We start from the raw sequence: 20,688 nt of genomic DNA, 5'->3' as shown, positions 1-20,688 counted from the left end.
CGCCATCGCTGTAAATAAACACGCGCTCCACAACTCTGATCCTGCTTTTCTTCAAACCCAAATATTGTATTAAAATTGCTGCAAACAATACAAGCACTCCAACTTTCCATCACAATGTATACCTCATATTTTATTTATCAGTAAAATGTAAAATGCTAGCCTGGGTACGTCAGCATAAGCTAAAGAACCCCATGGTCTAGGCTTGTCCCAGATCTGTTGATGCAAGACAGCACAAACAGATCAGGGACCAGGCTTGTCATGGTGGGAGTGGTATTCAGAAGCTGTGGATGGAGATGGGCTGGCGGAGCTGGGTGCAGATGACCTCGTCGATGTAGAGGGAGTGGGACTTGACCTGGATCTCCTCTTCCAGGATCAGCTGGGAGCGGGTCAGGGCCAGCAGCTCCATCTCCGACTGGGCCTGGGCCTCTCGCAGTCTGGTTGACACAGGACAATGGGAGACTACTACAACTCATGGCAAATAGGCGAAACATTCAATATGTCATTCACATAATACATTCGGAAAAGTCTCTTAACTAGAGATACTGTAGCTGTATCTACTAAACAAAAAGACTTGAAATGAAAGCTGTGATATCCTGTTTGTATAACAAAACCATGAGTATAGGGAATCACTGATCACTGGGTTGTGTCAGGATAACTAATCTTATACTTCATACAGAGCTAAAACATGACTGTAAAGTACTACAAAATAGCTTGACTTGTAGTTGAAGTGAAAATAGTGGCCAGAGATCCTAGATAGGTTAGAAGAGATAAGTAGGAAGAGTTAGGTACAGTAGACAGGAAAGTGGAGTGCATCGTCACCTCTTGATGTGTGCAGTGAGCTCCTGGACCTCGGAGAGCAGGCGGACCTGGGCCGGGTCATGGCAGAGCTCGATGCTGGGTCTCTGGCTGCGGGCGGACAGCCGCGTCTGGGCCACCTTCAGGGGACCTGCTTTGTCTTCGATGGCCACCCGCAGGGCCTCCAGGTTGCACTCCTGGCTGGCCACCTCTGACAGAACCTTTTAAGGGGGAAAGGAGGGGAATCATTCCAGTAACTAATCATAGGGGGAATCATTCCAGCAACTAATCATAGGGGGAATCATTCCAGTAACTAATCATAGGGGGAATCATTCCAGTAACTAATCATAGGGGGAATCATTCCAGTAACTAATCATAGGGGGAATCATTCCAGTAACTAATCATAGGGGGAATCATTCCAGTAACTAATCATAGGGGGAATCATTCCAGTAACTAATCATAGGGGGAATCATTCCAGTAACTAATCATAGGGGGAATCATTCCAGTAACTAATCATAGGGGGAATCATTCCAGTAACTAATCATAGGGGGAATCATTCCAGTAACTAATCATAGGGGGAATCATTCCAGTAACTAATCATAGGGGGAATCATTCCAGTAACTAATCATAGGGGGAATCATTCCAGTAACTAATCATAGGGGGAATCATTCCAGCAACTAATCATAGGGGGAATCACTCCAGTAACTAATCATAGGGGGAATCATTCCAGTAACTAATCATAGGGGGAATCATTCCAGTAACTAATCATAGGGGGAATCATTCCAGTAACTAATCATAGGGGGAATCATTCCAGTAACTAATCCCAGGGTGACATGTAACTGAGTGGTTAAGAACGTTTGGCCAGTAAATCCTTGAGCTGACTAGGTGACAGAATCTGCCGACGTGCCCTTGAGGAAGACGTGTAACCCTAATTGCGCCTGTACGTCGTTCAGGATAAGACCGTCTGCTAAATGACTGTAATTTAAAATGTGGGGGAATTGCTTCAGTAACTAATCATAGGTGGGGAATGGCTTAGGTTAAGCATACAAAGTACGCTTTTTCACATTTCTGCTTACCTTTACCAAGTGGTCCTCTAGTTGTCCTTTGGCTGTCTTGGTCTCCTGGACCTGCAGCCGGAGGGCAGTGCCCGTAGCGTTGTGCTGCCTGCGCATGTCAGCAGCTGTCTGCTCCAGGAGGTTGTCCACCAGAGCTCTCAGAGACAGGGAGTTGTTCTTCTCACGCTCTGCTTTGAGGATGTTGATGTTGGAGAAGGTCTCCCACTCCTCTGGTGTCACAGTGGCACTAGGATTGGAGGGATTAAATGTTGTATGTTTTTTGTTCAGCGTGTCATGAAAGGACGGCAGGTTAACCAGGCTGCACCTCAACCGGCCGTGATTGGGAGTCCCATAGAGTGGCGCACAATTGGCCCAGCGTCGTTAGGGTAGGCCGTCATTATAAATAAGAATTTGTTCTTAACTGACTTGCCTAGTTAAATAAAAGTTAAATAAAAGTTAAAAACCAGTAGAAAAGGTTTAGATAAGTAGGGTGGTTATAGGAGGTATTACACTGACCTCTGCTGGCTGAAGGGAATAATGCTTCTAATGTACCTACTGTATGCAGAATGCCCCAACTGTCCATTACAAAGAACTGTGACAGGCCTTCTATTTCTATCTGTAGAATTAGAACTTTTGCTGCAGGTGAGACTGCATTCCTGGTGAAGAGAAGGGATGATCTTTTGTTTCATTGTATTTCCTACTGCCCCACATTGCACAAACACAAAGCGTCATCGTTTTACCCTGGTACTGCGAGTGATGTCTGACTAGTCACGTTGTCAATATTCGGGGAGGCGCTTGTGAGGATGGAGCAGAAACCATCAATCTGCTCTGCTTGGAACTTGTCCCGTAGGTCCTTCTCTAGGTAGTACTTTGCAGAGCGGTTCAGTCTGGAGCCAGAACAGAAAAATAATGAGATAATGAGACTTGATCGTGTGTGTGTGTTTGTGTGTGTGTGTGTGTGTGTGTGTGTGTGTGTGTGTGTGTGTGTGTGTGTGTGTGTGTGTGTGTGTGTGTGTGTGTGTGTGTGTGTGTGTGTGTGTGTGTGTGTGTGTGTGTGTGTGTGTGACGAACCACTTCCTCCCCTCACCCACCTGATCTGTTCAATGGTCTGCTCCAGGGTGCGGTTCAGCAGTGGTGCCACTCCCTCGATCACCTCCCTCTCCTTCATCAGTTCCCGCTCCACGTCATCATGTACCAGGTCAATGGAAACACGCCTCTGCCTGAAACACACATGGAGACAGATGGTTACTTAAGGCAAAAATCAAAAGTAGGGTATAACGCAAACGTCTAGGGAAAGGGGGATACCTAGTCAGTTGTACAACTGAATGCATTGAACTGAAATGTGTCTTCCACATATAACCCAACCCCTCTGAATTAGAGAGGTGCGGGGGACTGCCTTAATCAACATCCGTGTCATAGGCGCCTGGGGAACAGTGGGTTAACTGCCTTGCTCAGGGGCAGAAAGACAGGTTTCTACCTTATCAGCTCGGGGATTTGATCCAGCAACCTTTCGGTTACTGTCCCAACACTCCTACCCACCAAGCTACCAAAAGTTTGTGAATTCAAATCTCATCATGGATAACTTTAGCATTTTCACTAATAATCAACTTTTCAACTACTTACAACTTGTTAGCTACTTTGCAACTACTTAGCATGTTAGCTAACCCTTTCCCTAACCATAACCTATCTCCTAAACTTAACCCCAACCCTAAACCTAAAGTTAGCCACCTAGCCAGAATTTGTAACATATCATACATTTAAAAAATGTGTAACACGTTTTGCAAATTCATAACATATTGTACATTTTACAAATTGGTAACATATAATATGAATTGTAATTCGTAACATATCAAACAAAATGGGTGATGCACCTCCACAAATTAATACATACCATATGAAACTTAACATATCATACTAAATGGAATCCCTAGAATTTACATACAGCATAATACGAAATGCTCTGATACTAGGTTGCACTACTACTGAAGGATCTCCTTCTTATCTGTTGGTCTTAGTCTGGTGACTCCTTCCCACCTAATTGTGTATCACTGCATTTTCCAACTGATTGATTGGGAGTTTACGCCTCACCGTTCAGTCAGGCACTGCAGGGCGACTCTGAGGGGCTCGGCACAGCTCTCCAAGGCTCTCTCCACGCGGCTTTTAAAGGATATCAGCACCTCAATCTCCTGGACAATCTCCTCCAATTTCTGGTCCAGCTCTGTCCTCCAGAACTTGATGTCATGGATTCTCTGATCTGAACACAGAGATAGGATGGTAAGAATGGTGTGTGGTTGGGTATTATCAGAGGTTGTCATGTAATGTGTGTGTCGTTACAAAGTGGAACAGACAAACCATTCGTTTTTGCAGTGATGGATCAACTACTACTTTGACAGAAACAGATTCTGTTATCATCTCTTCTAATTCATCTTACCCAGTCTCTTGTTGGCATCCCGTTGCATGCGTTTGGCTGCCATGCCACTCTCCTCTATCAGCCTCTTACTCTCTGCGGTGAGTCGCTCAGAGCGTGAACGCTCAGCCTCCGCATTCCCATAATGTATTTGGTTTGCAAGCCTCCATTCTGGTGGCAGGAACTTGGGCGGAGGGTCCATCAACCTAGACATTTCTCCACTGCAATTATTTCAGTCTGGAAGCGGGAAAAAACAATAAACTTTCCTTTCAATAAAGAAATAACATCACAAATGTCACACAATAAGTCAGATTAGTTTTACCAAAACTAGTAAATAGCCTAGCAAAGTACCAACTAAATAGCAATTAGCTACAGTAGCTAACTAGGATGGACATTTTTTGGGGGGGACTAGCTACAGTAATGTTAGCAAGCTAGCTAGCTAGCTAGTTGTCATAAACTTGAGCAAACTAGCTAACAAACATGGCATGCAAGATGTCAGTAAAATATAAGTAGTGAGCTAAATCTCTCTTCTTACTATACCTTTACTGTGCGGTGTGAAACACTGGTTCGTGTTAAAAGTTGCAACAATGTTGCCCGTCTTGTCTGCAATGAATGAACTGAAGTACAGGTTGTAAACAAACGGTTGCTAGATCAACGCAAGACATCTTAATCTGGGCGGAGCTATCAACCGCGGGAAATTTTAAAGGACAGCGGAGGGATCAGATTTGGATTCTAACAACAACATCTGTGTGAGGCAATTTGCTAGCTACGGTTAGCTATCTTAGCAACGATGTCATCCAGCAACAAAAACAAGGACAACTTCGTCGACAAGATAGGTGGAAGGCTGTGTTGCTCTAAAAATGATATGGAGATCAGTAAACTCAGAAAGGAGAACGCATATCTCAGGAAGTCATTGGATGAGCTGTGTCCTCAGAAAGGAGAACGATCAGATTCTGGAAATAACAAGCTTTTATTAAAGAAAATCCTGTCACTGGAGACTCTACGGGAGAAGAACGCTCAGCAGCTGCTGGCCAGAGACCAGGAAATCTGCTCTCTTTGGCAGCAGGCCCATGCGGCAGGGGGTGAGACAGCGGCCGGTCTACAGGCCCAGATAGACCACTATGTCAGGGAGGCCGACCAGAGAAAAAAACTCTTCCAGTCACTCCAAGCCGAGACAGAGTACGTTAAGAACAAGCTGGTGTCCGTGTCTGCTAAGTGCCAGGAGCTGGATAGTAGACCTGGCGCTGATGGACAGGTACTCACCACCAGTACTGCGAAGAGCCACGAACACCTCAGAGATGCCCTGGAAAAGAACCAGCAGTGGTTGGCCTACGACCAGCAGAGAGAGGCGTACGTGAAGGTGGTGTTGGCCCGGGTGTTTGGGCTGGAACAGCAGCTGAACCAGGCCAAGCAGGCCCTCGCACAGCAGCATAAAGACACCCATTCAGAGGAGAGGTCAGTGCAGATACAGAAGCACTATGAGAAATTGTTACTGAAGAGCAAGAGGGAGCTGGAAACTCAGAGAGAGCAGGTCAATACAGCCCAGAGACAACTGTCTGAGCTGCAGTGTAGGTATGACGAGAAGCAGAGAGAGGTGGGAGAGGTGAGGCAGCAGTTCCAGGCGGAGAGGCTGAGTATCCGGCAGAGTGTCCAGAAGGAGAAGCGTCGCTCTGGGGACAGAGAGGGCCATCTGTGGGGTGACATGGAAGAGCTCCAGGTTAGACTAGAGGAAAAGGAGACCAGGTCTGCTGAGCTCCTGGTACAGGTGAATCTACTGCAGAAATCCCTACTAAGCCTGCACGAGGAGCAGAAACGCGTCACAATTCTGGAACAGCAGATCCAGGTGTCTGCCAAAGACCTGGAGGATGAGAAGCGAGACTGTCAGTATTTACAACAACAGCTCCACAAGGTGTTAAAGGAGTTACGCAAGGCAAAGGACCACGTCGCCAAACTCGAGTCAGAGAAGGGGCAGAGGGAGTTGTCCCGCCTGTACGAGGCCAGCGCTCACTGCAGACCCCCAGCACCCCTGAAGCCATCCAAAGAGAGCATCACCTCCCACTCTCAGGTCCCCAAGATGCTAGACGAGAGCTTCTTAGAGTGCCCCAGCTGCCGAGCCCAGTACCCCACCAGCCACCACCGAGAGCTGCTGGCCCACCTCGAGCACTGTCTGTAAACACTGTCTGGGCTGTACAGGGCTGGAAGCATAGAAGTATGCCTAGATCTATCCAATCGATTTAGAATCTAGTCCTATTTTTATGGCTGGGAGTACCCACCCCAATAAGGACAAGTCTGGAATAGGCTAGAGGTGACATTTTACCATTCTAAAATGCACTAAACTTCCCTTTTCAAAATGTTATAGCTGGTGCAAACGCCAGCTGCAATGCCATGGTTACTTGGTGCACTGCGTCTGTGTGTTTAGAAGCGTCAAATGTGTTTCCTCTATGTCTACTGTATGTACCTTGGTCCTGGATCTCTACTGGATCGGAGATCAAACTGGAAATAGCGCTTACTGTATACTGTAGGGAACGTTGCTTCAAGCCAATGAGTTGATCAATCAATTAATGTATTTTATAAAGCCCTTTATAACTGTTTAACTTTTTTACAAACTCAACCTTTGAATTTTTGGACATGTTTTTCTCTCTTTGACTAAAATGTAAATCAGTTGCCTGGTTTAAAATACTTTAGATCGTTTGATGTTCAGAGACAGTTGGGAATTGTTGTTCCTAATGTCCATTATTATTATCCTTTCATAAATCTTCTAAATACCCGTCAATTAAAATAAAGTTTTCTTGTTCTATAAATGTATAGTTCTTGTTTCCAACTAAGATGATAGTTTGTAAATTAAGCAAAATCGTATTACAATAGAATAAAAAGAGTAGGCTACATTGTATCAAAGGTCTAGAAATGACTTCTCTTCAAATGATTTCTATTCCAGACTAGTGATAAATGACAGGCATCATCATTTAGATTTTTTACCGTATTTAAGCCTACAGTATAACATTTGCATTCATTCATTTACCACTTGTTACAGAGAAAATAGAGCACTCCTAATTTTCAATATACTGTAAATACTGAATGAAGTGGCTTGAGTAATCTTTACAAGTCAATGTACAGGCGTTTAAAGACATTAATAAAGACATTTGAACAGGTCTCGCTTATGCTGAAATTGGTCGCAGAAAAGTACAAGACGTTCTACAGATGAGATGTTGATGCGTACAGTACAAGCGAGACAAGACCTGCATATGTTTTAAGAAGAAGAACACTAATTATTCATAATTTTCAAATGTAGCAATAAATAATCAAATAGGAATGACAATGTTGTACCAAAGTATCTGTTGAACAGTTTTCTACAGGTTGTTAACATTGAGGCACTTGTTGATTCCACTTTCTCTTAAATAACCTTTCATCCCCAATCACACTTACTAGAACCAAACTGACTTTAATAATATACATAAACCAGTAACATTTACTCACCTCTATAAAAAGGGCATGGTCATGAATATGAACAAGATCAAATTGTGCAATATACAGTGAACACCATAAATCATTGGACAGTGTACTTTTTGGTTCTGTACTCTAGCACTTTCAGTTTGAAAGGATACCATGACAACGAGGCTGAAGTGCAGACCGTCAGCTTTCATTTGAGGGTATTTTCATACATATTGGATGAACCGTTAAGAAATTATAGAAGCTTTAATACATAGTCGGCCCCCCCCCCTTTTCAAAAAACATTGGACATTGGACATAATGTAGAATAAAGCAATCATTGTTAATATTTGGTCGCATATCCTTTGCGATGCATCGACATCACCAGAGGCTGGGTATCTTCCCTGGTGATGCTCTGCCAGGCCTGTACTGCAGCCATCTTCAGTTCCTGCTTGTTTCGGGAACTTATTGCCTTCAGTCTCCTCTTCAGCATGTAAAATGCATGTTCAATTGGATTCAGATCCGGTGATTGACTCATCCAGTCAAGGATTTTCCACTTTTTGGCCCTCAAAAACCCCTTCGTTGCTCTAGCAGTACGTTTAGGGTCATTGTCTTGTTGCATGATGAAGTGCCGTCCAATGAGTTTGGAGGCATTTGGTTTTATCTGAGCAGATAAAATATTTCTGTAGACTTCCGAATTCATTGTTCTACTTCTGTCTGCAGTCACATCATCGATGAAGACAAGTGAGCCTGTTCCACTGGCAGCCATACAGGCCCAAGCCATAACACCCCCACCACCATGTTTCACAGATGAGGTGGTATACTTTGGATCATGGGCATGTCTTTTTTTTCCACACTTTCCATCACTCTGGTACATAATCTTAGTCTCATCAGTGGTTTGCATCTTGTAGTGTACCCTCTGGAGTCCTGCTGGTATAGTCTTCTACGTATGGTAGACTGACACATCAACACCTGCATCCCGGAGAGTGTTTTTGATCTGTTGGGCTGTTGTCAGGGGAGTTTTCTTCACCATAGAGAGTATTCTCCGGTCTTCCACTACAGTGGTCTTCCTCAGTCTACCGGGTCTTTTGACATAATTGAGTTCACCGGTTGTTTTTTTCTTGTTATTGATAAACCAAACTGTTGACTTGGGCATGCCCAGGGTTTTTGCAATGTTCCTGATTGATTGATTTTAATTTCTGAGCCTTATGACGGCCAACTTCATTTGCATCGACACGGCTGTCTTCCTCATGTTGTCACACCCCAACAACAACCTCCAAAGGCAATAGCAAAGTCTAGAATCAATACTCTTCATCAACAGCTCTCTTGCATTCACTAACGACACAAATGAATACACCTGCCTAACACACATCTGTGAAGCCAATTCAACAAATACTTGTAAGTACCTTAAAATGGGGGGACCATGTACAAAAGGTGCTGTCATTTCTAAACGGTTCATCCGATAGGTATGAAAATACCCTCAAATTAAAGCTGACAGTCTGCACTTCACCCTGATTGTCATTGTATCCTTTCAAACTCAAAGTGCTATAGTACAGAACCAAAATAACAAAAAGAATGGTCATTGTCCAATGAATTATGGCGCTCACTGTATTTCTCAAACATATCCTCTATTAGAAATTGCATTGAAATGGAATAGCATAGCACAAAGGGTTTTGTTAACAGATGACTAAGTTTGCAAGGGGAAAATAAAAATATATGAAGCATTATTTTTAAAATAATTATGAGATAATCATGCATTAATGATATCATTAGATGATTGGTCAAATGTTCAAGTGAAACAGCCACGACTTTGATGTCAATGTTCAACTTTTGTACAAGCTACCTGGAACATCTGACAATGTCCAATGTGTTATGTATGAATCCAAAGAGACAAACACCAAAAACAAAAAAATACACTGAACAAAACTAACACTGAACCTTTCTTAAAGCGATACTGCCAATATCTCTCTGCGACTGATTTTAAAAGCGGGATAAACCTCTGAACAAACAGAAATAAACACACAGGTTACTGTTGCCACCACAACTGGCAGTGGCGAACAAGAAAGCTAAACAGTACGATTAATTCAATTCAAAGTGCACTGGCCTATCATTTTTAAGTAACATTCCATGATTCCAGCAGCACCGCAGCTTACAGACAGGCAACCAAAGATCAAAAGGGCAGATGTGTAACAGCATAGATGGACAGACAGTGTTCGAGGGCATGTCTGGTCCACTCACAGGTCCTAACTGGCTGTGGCCTTGTCAAGGCCGTTGATGTTCTCCAGTGCTAGACCTTCCTCAACGGCCACTTTGGACTCTTGTACCTAAAACCAGACGGAGACATTTATAAATCCAAACTTCAATGGAGAATCTCCAATCTTTTTAGTCCAGGACATGGCTGAACCTGTATCCTGTCCCAAAATGTATGTGAATGTATAAGAGCATGTATGTATATTCTCCATGTCTGGACTGTCCTTGGTGGCTTACAGTAAACCGGCACTTACCTTAAAGGGTGAGCTAATACCCACAATGCATTGGAGCGTACTGCAGTAGTAACAGAGCACACACTCCCCTCCCAGCACCGGAATCTCATCCTTGCTCACATAGACCTGGGTGTAAAATAGAAACATAGTCGAGCATCACCGTGTCATAAAACACAAAAGACACGCGCGCGCGTAGTCATATTACCTGGGTGAGCTCGTCATTAAACGAGACCTCGTCATCCTTCACCCAGGTGTAGGTAATGTAGTCCGAAACACTCCGGAACCCCACCTGTAACAAACAAATACACATTTGTAAAAAGTGCACGCCGATGATACAGTACGACTATGATTGAAAAGAACATCAGAGGGTTAAGTAAACTCTGACCTTGTAGAGGCCTATCCAGTCCCAGGCGCTAGAAGGGAAGGGCTGGAGGGGGCTGTAGATCACCATGGCGTCAAAGTCGGCGCTCCATTCACCCTCGGCACACACGCGCACCAACGGCGTCTCGTACATCTTCCTCAACTACAGTGTGGGGATAGACAGGAGGGAACGGCAGAACAAACCGATGGAAGAGGTAGTCAGGATTGGCTAGAGGGTGAAGGAGTATAAAGCAGTATATTTGCATCACACGGTTTCACAATCAAGAGTCACATTGGAAAAGCAGTCCAGAGCCTGTATTCAAAAAGAGCCTCAGAGTAAGAGTGCTGATCTTGGGTCAGTAAGTGTTGCCTCTTAGATCATAATGAATAACATTATATGGACAGGAAGGAACTGGTTTTAGATCAGCACTGCTACTCTTAAGACTGTTCATACGGTCTCAGATGCGGGAATTGGAAATGCCGCTGTCTCAGCCACCTCCAAGGTAAAGATGCCGATGACGGGCTTGTGGTCGCTGACGCCGTACTCCATGTTGCTGGTGTACGAATCCTGCCTGAGTTTCAGAGGGAACTCTTCCTCCTCCTCCTGCTGCTTGGTGTTTTTCTCATCCAGACCAGAGTCCCTGTCCTCGTCCTTCTCCTCCTCTGGGGGTGGCTCTTTAGGCTTCACCCTCCACAGGATCCGGTCTGTCCAGGCCGGCTTACGCATCTTACCACTGGGCAGACAGACAGACGGGCGGACGAGAGAAGAGACAGGGATTTAAGTGAGAGAATTGGAAAGAGAGAAAGATTGTCAGAATGGGAGAGAAACAGGCAAACGGACAAGCGACGAGATTTAGTGAGAGACGATCAAGGAGGCAGATGTAGAGAAACAGAAAGTAAATCAGTAGATCACTTAGAATGCATGCTCAATACATGTATTCATTCTAGTAGTATTACATTTACATTTAAGTCATTTAGCAGACGCTCTTATCCAGAGCGACTTACAAATTGGAAAGTTCATACATATTCATCCTGGTCCCCCCGTGGGAATTGAACCCTGGTCCCCCCGTGGGAATTGAACCCACAACCCTGGCGTTGCAAGCGCCATGCTCTACCAACTGAGCCACACGGGACCACCTAGTATGCTAGTGTGGACATCTGAACAAAGCCTGTGTATGAGAGAATGACATGAGAGAGCGTGTTCGAGATGGAGAGAGTATGACAAGTAATCTCATAAGCTAGCTGGATTTCTGTAGCGTTTTATCCATCTCAGTGTTACTTCCGTCTGCTCGACATGATGGATCAGATTCCACAGTGCTTGGTTTCCTTTCACATCCCTCATTAGTCGTCTCTCACAACTGTATTGGTTTGCCACACCGTCTCACTGGGTGACTCATGCAGTGAGTGCCCTCTCAGTTGTACGGATTAGTGCACAGTGGTTGAGACCCTATGTCATGACGCTGACACACACAAACACCCGCGTACGCACCCACCCCCCACACAAACACATGCGCACACATGAATACATACGGTGCATTCAGAAAGTATTCAGACACTTATCACTTTTCACACATTTTCTTACGTTACAGCCTTATTCTAAATCGGATTAAATAATTTTAATTTGCTATGACACTCCAAATTGAGCTCAGGTGCATTTTGTTTCCATTGATCATCCTTGAGATGTTTCTACAACTTGATTACCTGTGGTAAATTCAATTGATTGGACATGATTTAAAAGGCACACACCTGTCTACATAAGGTCCCACAGTAGACAGTGCATGTCAGAGCAAAAACCAAGCTACAAGGTCGAAGGAATTTCCCGTAGAGCTCAGAGACAGGATTGTGTCAAGGCACAGTTCTGTGGAAGGGTAGCAAAAAATGTCTGATGCATTGAAAGTCCCCAAGAACACAGTGGCCTCCATCATTCTTAAATGGAAGAAGTTTGGAACCACCAAGACTCTACCTGGAGCTGGCCGCCTGGCCAAACTGAGCAATCGGGGGAAAGGGGCCTTGGTCAGGGAGGTGACCAAGAACCCGATGGTGACTCTGACAGAGTTCCTCTGTGGAGATGGGAGAACCTTCCAGAAGGAAACCCATCTCTGCAGCATTGCACCAATCAGGCCTTTATGGTAGAGTGGCCAGACAGAAGCCACTCCTCAGTAAAAGCCACATGACAGCCTGCTTGGAGTTTTCCAAAAGTCACCTAAGGACTCTCAGACCATGAGAAACAAGATTCTCTGGCCTGAATGCCAAGCGTCACGTCTGGAGGAAACCAGACACCGCTCATCACCTGGACAATACCATCCCTACAGTGAAGCATGGTGGCGGCAGCAGCATCATGCTGTGGGGATGTTTTTCAGCTGCAGGGACTGGGAGACTAGTCAGGATCGAAGGAAAGATGAACGGAACAAAGTACAGAGAGATCCTTGATGAAAACCTGCTCCAAAGCACTCAGGACCTCAGACTGCAGCGAAGGTTCACCTTCCAACAGGACAATGACCCTAAGCACACAGCCAAGACAACGCATGAGTGGCTTTGAGACAAGTCTCTGAAGGTCCTTGAGTGGCCCAGCCAGAGCCCGGACTTGAACCCGATTGAAACATCTCTGGAGAGACCTGGAAATAGCTGTGCAGCGACGCTCCCCATCCAACCTGACAGAGCTTGAGAGAATCTGCAGAGAAGACTGGGAGAAACTCCCCAAATACAGGTGTGCCGAGCTTGTAGCGTCATACCCAAGAAGACCCGATGCTGTAATCGCTGCCAAAGGTGCTTCAACAAAGTACTGAGTAAAGTGTCTGAATACTTATGTAAAATGTTATATTTCCGTTATTACATTTTTTTTTTATACATCTGCAACAAATTCTAAAAACCTGTTTTTGCTCCGTCATTATGCGGTATTGTCTGTAGATTGGGGGGGGGGGGGGGGGGGGTGTCATCAATTATAGAGTAAGGCTGTAACGTAATGTGGAAAGTGAATACTTCCCGAACACACTGTATATAGCGATTCATTAGAAGTCCATAGTGAACAATCCAAGCAGCAGGAAAGGAGGTTGTGCTGTATATGGCTAGTAACCATGCTTGTTAGAACCTGACAGCTGTTACGCCCACACAGAGGCAATGGTACAGTCGGCTAGCAAAGCTCCTCTCTCTCTCTGTATGAGAGAGATGGTATTGTGGGGGTTAAATTAATTAGCCTTAACAAATCCAGAATACTGTGTCCACTGAGCATGGCAGCCGTGGCGCTGATACGTTTCAATGGCATTTTCAAACGGCTTCATATGTAGATAAAAGCGACTTTGATGTACAGCAGGTACTGTTAGCGGAAACGGTGTTAGCTGCAGACAACATAGCATTCACATCAGCAGAAAAGCACTATTTGTTTTGTGGGAGAGAGAGGCATTTAGACTTTCCATAGCATAAATCTATCCGTCACCGTCTTACAACCGTTCTAGTGGGCTTATTGTGCAGGAGCAGAATAGTGCTTAAGGTGGACTAGGGGGGGGCATTAAGAGACGGGTGTTTTGAGCAGCTTACTGAAAACCAAGCCATGTCCGGTAGGACCTGTGAAGTCAAAAGAGAGCAGAGGGGGTGCATTTGAATAGTAGTGTGCTGCGGGGAGTCGGCTCAGTAAGAGCAGGCAGAAAAGACGACGCAAAAGAGGGAAATCTGAAAGAAAACGACGGTGAATGCTTTATGGAGGCAAAGAGTTACCTGCTGTCATAGCGGTCAGAGAACCTGTCGAATTTGTACGTCGGTTGAAAGTCCAGAGGTCCCTCGTCAAATTCCTGCAGGAAAGCCTCCTTCTTCTTCATCATGGTCAGCTGATACAACCACACGGAATGGAAAGACAAGCATTACCTTTCACATCCTCAGGAGATACGACGGCAGCATCCCATTCCCATAAGAGTGCACTTCATTCGGATCAGAGCCCGGTCAAAAGTAGTGCACTTATAAAGTGAACAAACAGGTTGCCGCCTGGGACACACCCTATGTCTTACATGCATGAAAACAAAGACACGTGCACGTGTTCAATGAAAAGCCACTGTCCCGTTTTCCACTCCAGTCAAATCTAGGTATAGTACTCTCCAAGACAGAGCAAAACAAATGCATCCCTCATGAGTCTGACCTGGTCTTTGCTCCACAGCAAGTTGAACTTGTGGCTGGTGATGCAGTTGCGCAAAAAATGCATGCCGTGATCTTGGATGCGGAAGTTCAAATCCCCAAACCAAAAGACCAGCCTGAGAGAGAGAGAGAGAGAGAGAGAGAGAGGCCACTGTGAACATTCAACACAGAGAGAGCACAGTAGTACTTAAAATCATATCACAAGCAGATGCCAAGCTCCTCCATTAATAAACACTGAGGCAGCTGAATACAGAAAAATGCCCACTTAATTGACAGCGTGCGTTTAATGTATACCGACTTGTGGTCGAGGATGTGTGGGGTCTTTTTGGGGCCGAAGGTCTGTGTGTCCAGGATGTACTCGAACTCGTCGACGCGCTGCGAGGCGTACTGCATGTGTGCTGCCAGGTGACAGTTGAGGAAGCAGAGCATGTGGCCGTAGAAAGACAGGCGGATGGACACCCCACCTTTATTCCCCTGTTGGGCGCAAGGTCAATCAAACGTACGATTAACACCCTTTTTCTGCGAGGCTCACACACATAATGCCTTGTAATACACTTACAGTGCATTGTAACACTTGCTATAAGGTGCCATAATAAGTAATAACATCCACTGAGCCTGATCTTACCCAGTAGCCGAAGATGCCTGTGCGCGTGTAGGTATCCTGGATGTCTCTAATGAATGGAACGTGGGCCAATTTGGAGAAGATCAGCAGCAGGAGGCCCTGCATGCGGATGGAGGACACCTGCAAACACAACAAGACATCCTAAGACTGTATCATCTAAACCTGGGCAAGTTTTCAGGGTCTTTATGTAACCGGGAAAAAGACAAATGGCAGACTCAAAAGGGTGGAAGTGGAGAGACACATAAGATGCAAATTATATCGCTTTGAAAGACAAAGAAAATAAACTGAGGACAAATTATGTTGAGAGCACATTTGCCTGTTACTTCAGACTAAGGCTGGTGGCATAAAACTAGTTCAAACCGGTCTATGGTGCTGGAGTGGTATTGTTAGTGTTATGAAGCCATATTGTCCTACTGTTGTACCTTCAGGTAGCCTCGTGGTGCCAGGCTGGACATGAAGAGATGGCTCCAGGAGTCCTCAACGGCCATGTCTATGATGAACTTGTGAGGAGCAGCGTACACCTCCTGGAGACTACAAAAGACACACACAGTTTATAACTATTGTTGCCAGTAACATTAGTATCATACAAATAAACCTACTGAAGCATTTTCTCCTTGCCACTCTGAATAAACTTTGTAGACTTTACACAGGAAAAAACAGATATTCCTGTCATGCCAGTGTACTGTCTGTCTCAATCAATGTCCAATCAGCATGCCGTAGCTCCGCAACCCACCCAATCACATAGAGGTCTGGGGTCTTTGGGGAGTTCAGGTGAAGCAAGGAGCTGATGTCATCTGGAGGATCAGCTGTAGCGACATTCCACGTGACCATGTGAAGCCTGGAGGGAGCGAGAGCGAGAAAGAGGGAGTGAGAGAGTAGAGGGGGCAATGGAAAGCAAGAGAGAGGTAGAGAAAGAGGGAGTGAGAAAGAGAGGAGAGAGAGAGCGAGCGGGAGAAAGAGAGAACAGCAGATCATGATTCACTTGCACAGCAGTTCTCCCAAACTCATTAGCGCAAAAGCCTGACAAATTGGACTGCAACTTTCAGAAGCTTATTTAGTTACACAACAACATAATGTTTAGCCAGTCTTGAATATAGAGTGGTGATTGATAAAGCCTATTCACATCTCTCTAAGCATAGTCTACATCAATTCAAAAACTGAAAGAAGAACACTTCTCAACAAAGAACTAAGCCCATCAATTTTCATGTCCTAAGCACAGAACTAAACAGAACATTGACTTACGATCTCTATGGTCCTAACATCATTAGCCTTTCAGTTCTGTTAACAAAAGGACATTTTGGGTTATCAAATCAAAAGATAAGCATGCCAGAGATTACGATCCAGAACGGAAGAGACAGCACACACTGCCTGCTCTGAGCTCAAGAGGGTGATCAACCAAAGGTCCAAGGCCTAAAATAAAGACATGAAAAATGTGTCTAACTTCTCTATCAACTTAGACCCTCTGTATTCAGATAAAGACAGACAACATTGGAATAAAATGGAGAAGTCATTGCTGGGCATTTTAGTCAAGAAGAATCATTAGTATCCAGTCTTACAGTACTTTGTATTCATCAACTAAACCCTAGCAATGAAGAACCATGTGCAATGCATTTTGATTTAAAACAACTCTGATGTTAAACAAACAGAGAAAGAGGAAGTCAAGTCGAAATAAGGCCAAAGAGTCAGAAAAGAGGAACTTGGCAAAGCCTATAAATGTCCACCTGAAGTTGTCTTTCTTGGTCCGGTTGGCCCTTTTACCACAGACGAGGAAGGCGTTGTCCAAGCTGCGTACCACCTGGTCTTGGAGCTGGGACGAGGGGTCCAGGTCATCCACGCAGGTCATGAGCTGGGCGAGGCGCTGGCGCAGCAGCAAGCGGCTGCCCGAGGACTGGGTGGCAGAGCTGGCTATGCTGTCCGAGCGGACGCGCCCTATGGGCGAACCGAACACCCGGCGGATCTCATCCATTGTGGGTGAGCTTCTGGAAGGAATCTCAGTGTCGGGAAGAGAGGAGGAAAATATGGAGGAGGTCACTGATGCGATGATGAGTTCAGAAAGGCAGGTGGTTCTTCCTTGTTCACAAGGGGAACGTTTCAGTGGAGATCAATAGTTTTTCCTTTAATGGAGATTTGGATACTTGAATATTTGTAGAGATCATAGGCAGCGTCTTCTATAGTGGTCCAACTGCAGGTTTATGTCCTTGGCAATTCTTTCTTGTTACAAGATCCATCAATGGGAGACCCTCATCATTGCACTTTCCCTTGACATCCAGAGTGTGAGTCTGAATTCGATATGAAAGACCATAGAGAAGTCCTGATGTCGCAAAAGCACATAAATGGCTACAGTATAACGGTTGGAAGAAAAGTAGGATAGACCCGTTAAGATATATTTGACGACTAATGTATACTTTTGGAGCAGCAATGATGCCTTTCATAAAATCCAGCCTCTGGAAGTGAATGAGGGACCTGAGAATATTTGTGGAGTGTCTGAAGTAGACTGAGAAGGATTATGGGTTAAGCAGGATCAAGCAGGGGCCACGTGAGACCCACTATGTGAAAACGACCCCTTAATGCTAGAAAATGCAACTTAGTCTGTAATCATTTGCTCAACACCAGTTCACAATGAGGAAACTTCTAGCAAGGCTTAGAAGAGAAACACAAAGTGCCAGTGGTGGTAGTAGACCTTGGGCCCAATCATCTGCTTAACTGAACTTTCCTTCGATTTGGAAAGAGTGGCATGGATTATTTCTCTAATATGTGTGGGAATGCAATGCATTGGGAAACCTAATCAGAATAATACTCCAATATTATGCTCTCAGATTTGCATTGGGTGCTGGCACTAGTAGACAACGTGAGGTTGCACTGCGTTCTGTCTGGGGGAATACAGACCTATTAAGGAAATAGTATGCCTGTGTGCATGCATTCCAATTACATTTTTGAATAGCCTGCATAGATATGATGTAACCAACAATCCAACCATGTGCAGATCTTTGTCAGTTCAAATGCTATGCAGCCTGCACCACCACCACTGCATTGCTGAAAAGGATACTGGGTGGGTAGTGTCCATTGACCGTAAACAAATTAAATGTGCAGTGTCTCCTTATGCACAAAACATCTTCTCTAATAACAGTTGTTAGCTAGAGCTCCTATGACCACAAGGAGATATTCAAACCTGAAAGTGTCCTCGTTGCAGCAGTTCTTCTCCATGCTGACTGAGTTCTTGACTTGTGACTGGGTGTCTTCTTTGGTACCATCATCATTCTCCATGATCTCACCAGCTGCAAAATCATGGAATCATGATAACGGTACAAACACTAACTTAAACGCATGATATGAACACACAGCAATATGTTGTTTGAATTTTTTTTCTAAGTATTGAATGTCAAGACAGGAATGTTAGGAATGTTTTTACACATTAGATGAGTAGTTAGCTATGCCAGTAGTTAGTTAGCAATTAGCTTCGTTCCTTTAAATTAGCTAGCTAACGTTAGCTAGCTATTTGATTTGTGTTAATGATTACCACAGATTAAAATATAGTACAGATAAAACTAAATAGTACAATATAGTACACATAATAAATGTACAATGTTCTTACTACCTGCCAATGCCTGTTGTTTTGTTGTAGCCTACTCTATTTCGGATTACAGAAATTCTCCACGAAAAATGACAATTGGGTGTGAGATTACCCAAAACACTTTGTTTACGTTTTGCACATGCGCTTCCTCAAAGAAGATCGCCAAGTGACCGCGCTTCTTCTTCTACGGTATTATGGCAGTCCACAAACAAGCATTAGAGGTGAATACCGCCACCTACTGTATGGTTGGTAAACTATATAAAAAAAAATAATTATAGGCCGGTGAAAAAAACGACATCATACAAAATAAAATAAAAACATCCCACTCCTTCAATTACATTCATATTTGAGTCACATCCCTACACAGTCTCAGGGGCCTGTGAGGGCGGAACATCCTTTGACACCCAAAAAACATTCTGCTGCACTCACAATAATTCAAATTTTCTCTGATTTCATCTTTGTTTGTGCTGTGTAGTTTATGACTATTGCAATAAATGCTATGAAGCTAGCTTCTTCTATTCTGTGGACACACAGGAAATCTGAATAAGACCAGCTCTTGTGACTCTCACCAATGCCACCTCACCCTATGCATCCACGACACTCCTCGTGACTTCAAACGGATCCCCCAGGTAACATTGATCCAAAACTCCTACGATAAACAAATCTAGGGATATCTTTGTTTCCATCACAACTTTACTTATTTTCTTTCCTTTCTTTTTCACGACTGTAGCCCACTCCTTCTCACTCATCTTTACTTGACCCGCCATCAGTTTCGAATAAAGCATCCATCTCCGTCATCTTCCCTCCAATATATATACTCAATGAGTGAAGATAAGTGAGGCAGGTCAGTGCAACCATTCTAGCCAATGAGAGAGCACAACAGGCACAATAAAGTTTTTCACTGTTGTTTTTTATTTCTTTACATAACTATTGTTCCCCTAATACCTATTTTTTACTTAAAAATTGCCCTGTTGGTTAGGGCCTGTAAGTAAGCATTTCACTGTTGTATTCGGTGCATGTGACAAATAAACTGGATTTGATTTGAATGCCACATGCAACCACTTATCTCAGTCAATTTTAACAGCCTAAACATTGAAACTTCACGTAATTCAACACTCTCTCATAGACCTCCATCCAAAAAAAGAGATTAACTCAGATTTAGGGCGGAGTAAATCCTCTCGCTTCGCCTCTTCCTCTGACTTCCTCAACTCGGTCAGTGCTCTCATTACTCTCTGTCACAAGTTACTATAAAATAAATCACTCCACTCTCCATCTTTCAATTTTAAAAAAAACTACAAATTTGAATGTTATCAACATAGGTATATTTTCCCCCTTCAATAGTTGTCCTTGACTTACACAGGATGACAGGATTGAGCCTTCTCATCTGGCAGCCTGCTTCTGTTCAGTCAGTCTAACTGCAGTCTAAATTAATGTCTCTACTTCTGTTGTCAGTCTAACTGCAGTCTAAATGAATGTCTCTGCTTCTGTTCAGTCAGTCTAACTGCAGTCTAAACTAATGTCTCTGCTTCTGTTCAGTCAGTCTAACTGCGGTCTAAATGAATGTCTCTGCTTCTGTTCAGTCAGTCTAACTGCAGTCTAAACTAGTGTCTGTAGATCTACATAAACCTCGTGGGAAAATAAGTGGGATGAAAATGTGTTAGTTAGGAAACTGCTGATGTAAGTTCCATTTTGAACAACCATATGAACAATGAGTTAAGAGATTTACTTATCTTGATCTTTTAAACCATTTCTGTGAAATATGGTGAAATTCTTTGACTTAAAGGATGTGAAGAAAATCAAGCATGTCATAAAAAATGGCAACACAGCTCTTGCACCAATTAAATGAA

At 44.1% G+C, this 20,688-nt stretch overlaps 3 protein-coding genes across 5 annotated transcripts; 1 reads left to right on the top strand and 2 right to left on the bottom strand.

Annotated features, from left to right (window-relative positions):
• Positions 1-42: 42 nt before the first annotated feature.
• tekt1 (tektin 1) lies at positions 43-4,886 on the bottom strand. Its single transcript, XM_055879775.1, has 8 exons — positions 4,798-4,886; positions 4,282-4,494; positions 3,939-4,104; positions 2,942-3,070; positions 2,591-2,737; positions 1,872-2,097; positions 820-1,016; positions 43-434 (listed from the first exon to the last, which is right to left on the bottom strand). Exons 2-8 carry the CDS (start codon positions 4,469-4,471, stop codon positions 275-277), a joined length of 1,215 nt encoding a protein of 404 aa, XP_055735750.1. The 5' UTR covers positions 4,472-4,494; positions 4,798-4,886; the 3' UTR covers positions 43-274.
• A 161-nt stretch (positions 4,887-5,047) lies between these two features.
• Positions 5,048-6,430, top strand: LOC129821980 (centrosomal protein of 55 kDa-like). Its single transcript, XM_055879774.1, has one exon. It carries the CDS (start codon positions 5,048-5,050, stop codon positions 6,428-6,430), a length of 1,383 nt encoding a protein of 460 aa, XP_055735749.1.
• A 789-nt stretch (positions 6,431-7,219) lies between these two features.
• Positions 7,220-19,018, bottom strand: inpp5ka (inositol polyphosphate-5-phosphatase Ka). 3 transcript variants are annotated; one of them, XM_055879772.1, is made up of 14 exons: positions 18,866-19,018; positions 18,440-18,585; positions 16,004-16,108; positions 15,693-15,801; positions 15,274-15,390; positions 14,947-15,122; positions 14,653-14,764; positions 14,238-14,347; positions 14,061-14,087; positions 11,023-11,260; positions 10,552-10,689; positions 10,372-10,455; positions 10,188-10,292; positions 7,220-10,007 (listed from the first exon to the last, which is right to left on the bottom strand). In XM_055879772.1, exons 2-14 carry the CDS (start codon positions 18,532-18,534, stop codon positions 9,927-9,929), a joined length of 1,497 nt encoding a protein of 498 aa, XP_055735747.1. In that variant the 5' UTR covers positions 18,535-18,585; positions 18,866-19,018; the 3' UTR covers positions 7,220-9,926. The 3 variants fall into 3 exon arrangements, with proteins under 3 accessions (XP_055735747.1, XP_055735746.1, XP_055735748.1); XM_055879771.1 differs by having other exon boundaries at positions 18,440-18,545; XM_055879773.1 differs by lacking the exon at positions 14,061-14,087 and having other exon boundaries at positions 18,440-18,545.
• Positions 19,019-20,688: the final 1,670 nt, after the last annotated feature.

Source organism: Salvelinus fontinalis, chromosome 24, assembly GCF_029448725.1.
Source record: "Salvelinus fontinalis isolate EN_2023a chromosome 24, ASM2944872v1, whole genome shotgun sequence".
NCBI lineage: Eukaryota > Metazoa > Chordata > Actinopteri > Salmoniformes > Salmonidae > Salvelinus > Salvelinus fontinalis.
The sequence above is the reverse complement of the archived record's forward strand: the minus strand, read 5'-3'. Positions and strand labels throughout refer to the sequence as shown.

Excerpts from the sequence above, each read along its gene's own strand:
- tekt1 (XM_055879775.1), bottom strand. The coding sequence starts at position 4,471 with ATGTCTAGGTTGATGGACCCTCCGCCCAAGTTCCTGCCACCAGAATGG. Across the intron at positions 4,105-4,281 it reads GGATGCCAACAAGAGACTGG|ATCAGAGAATCCATGACATC; the intron begins GTAAGATGAATT and ends CTCTGTGTTCAG. Across the intron at positions 435-819 it reads CTCACTGCACACATCAAGAG|ACTGCGAGAGGCCCAGGCCC; the intron begins GTGACGATGCAC and ends TGTGTCAACCAG.
- LOC129821980 (XM_055879774.1), top strand. The coding sequence starts at position 5,048 with ATGTCATCCAGCAACAAAAACAAGGACAACTTCGTCGACAAGATAGGT.
- inpp5ka (XM_055879772.1), bottom strand. The coding sequence starts at position 18,534 with ATGGAGAATGATGATGGTACCAAAGAAGACACCCAGTCACAAGTCAAG. Across the intron at positions 14,348-14,652 it reads TGCTGTGGAGCAAAGACCAG|CTGACCATGATGAAGAAGAA; the intron begins GTCAGACTCATG and ends TGGTTGTATCAG. Across the intron at positions 14,088-14,237 it reads TCTGACCGCTATGACAGCAG|GTCCTACCGGACATGGCTTG; the intron begins GTAACTCTTTGC and ends TTGACTTCACAG.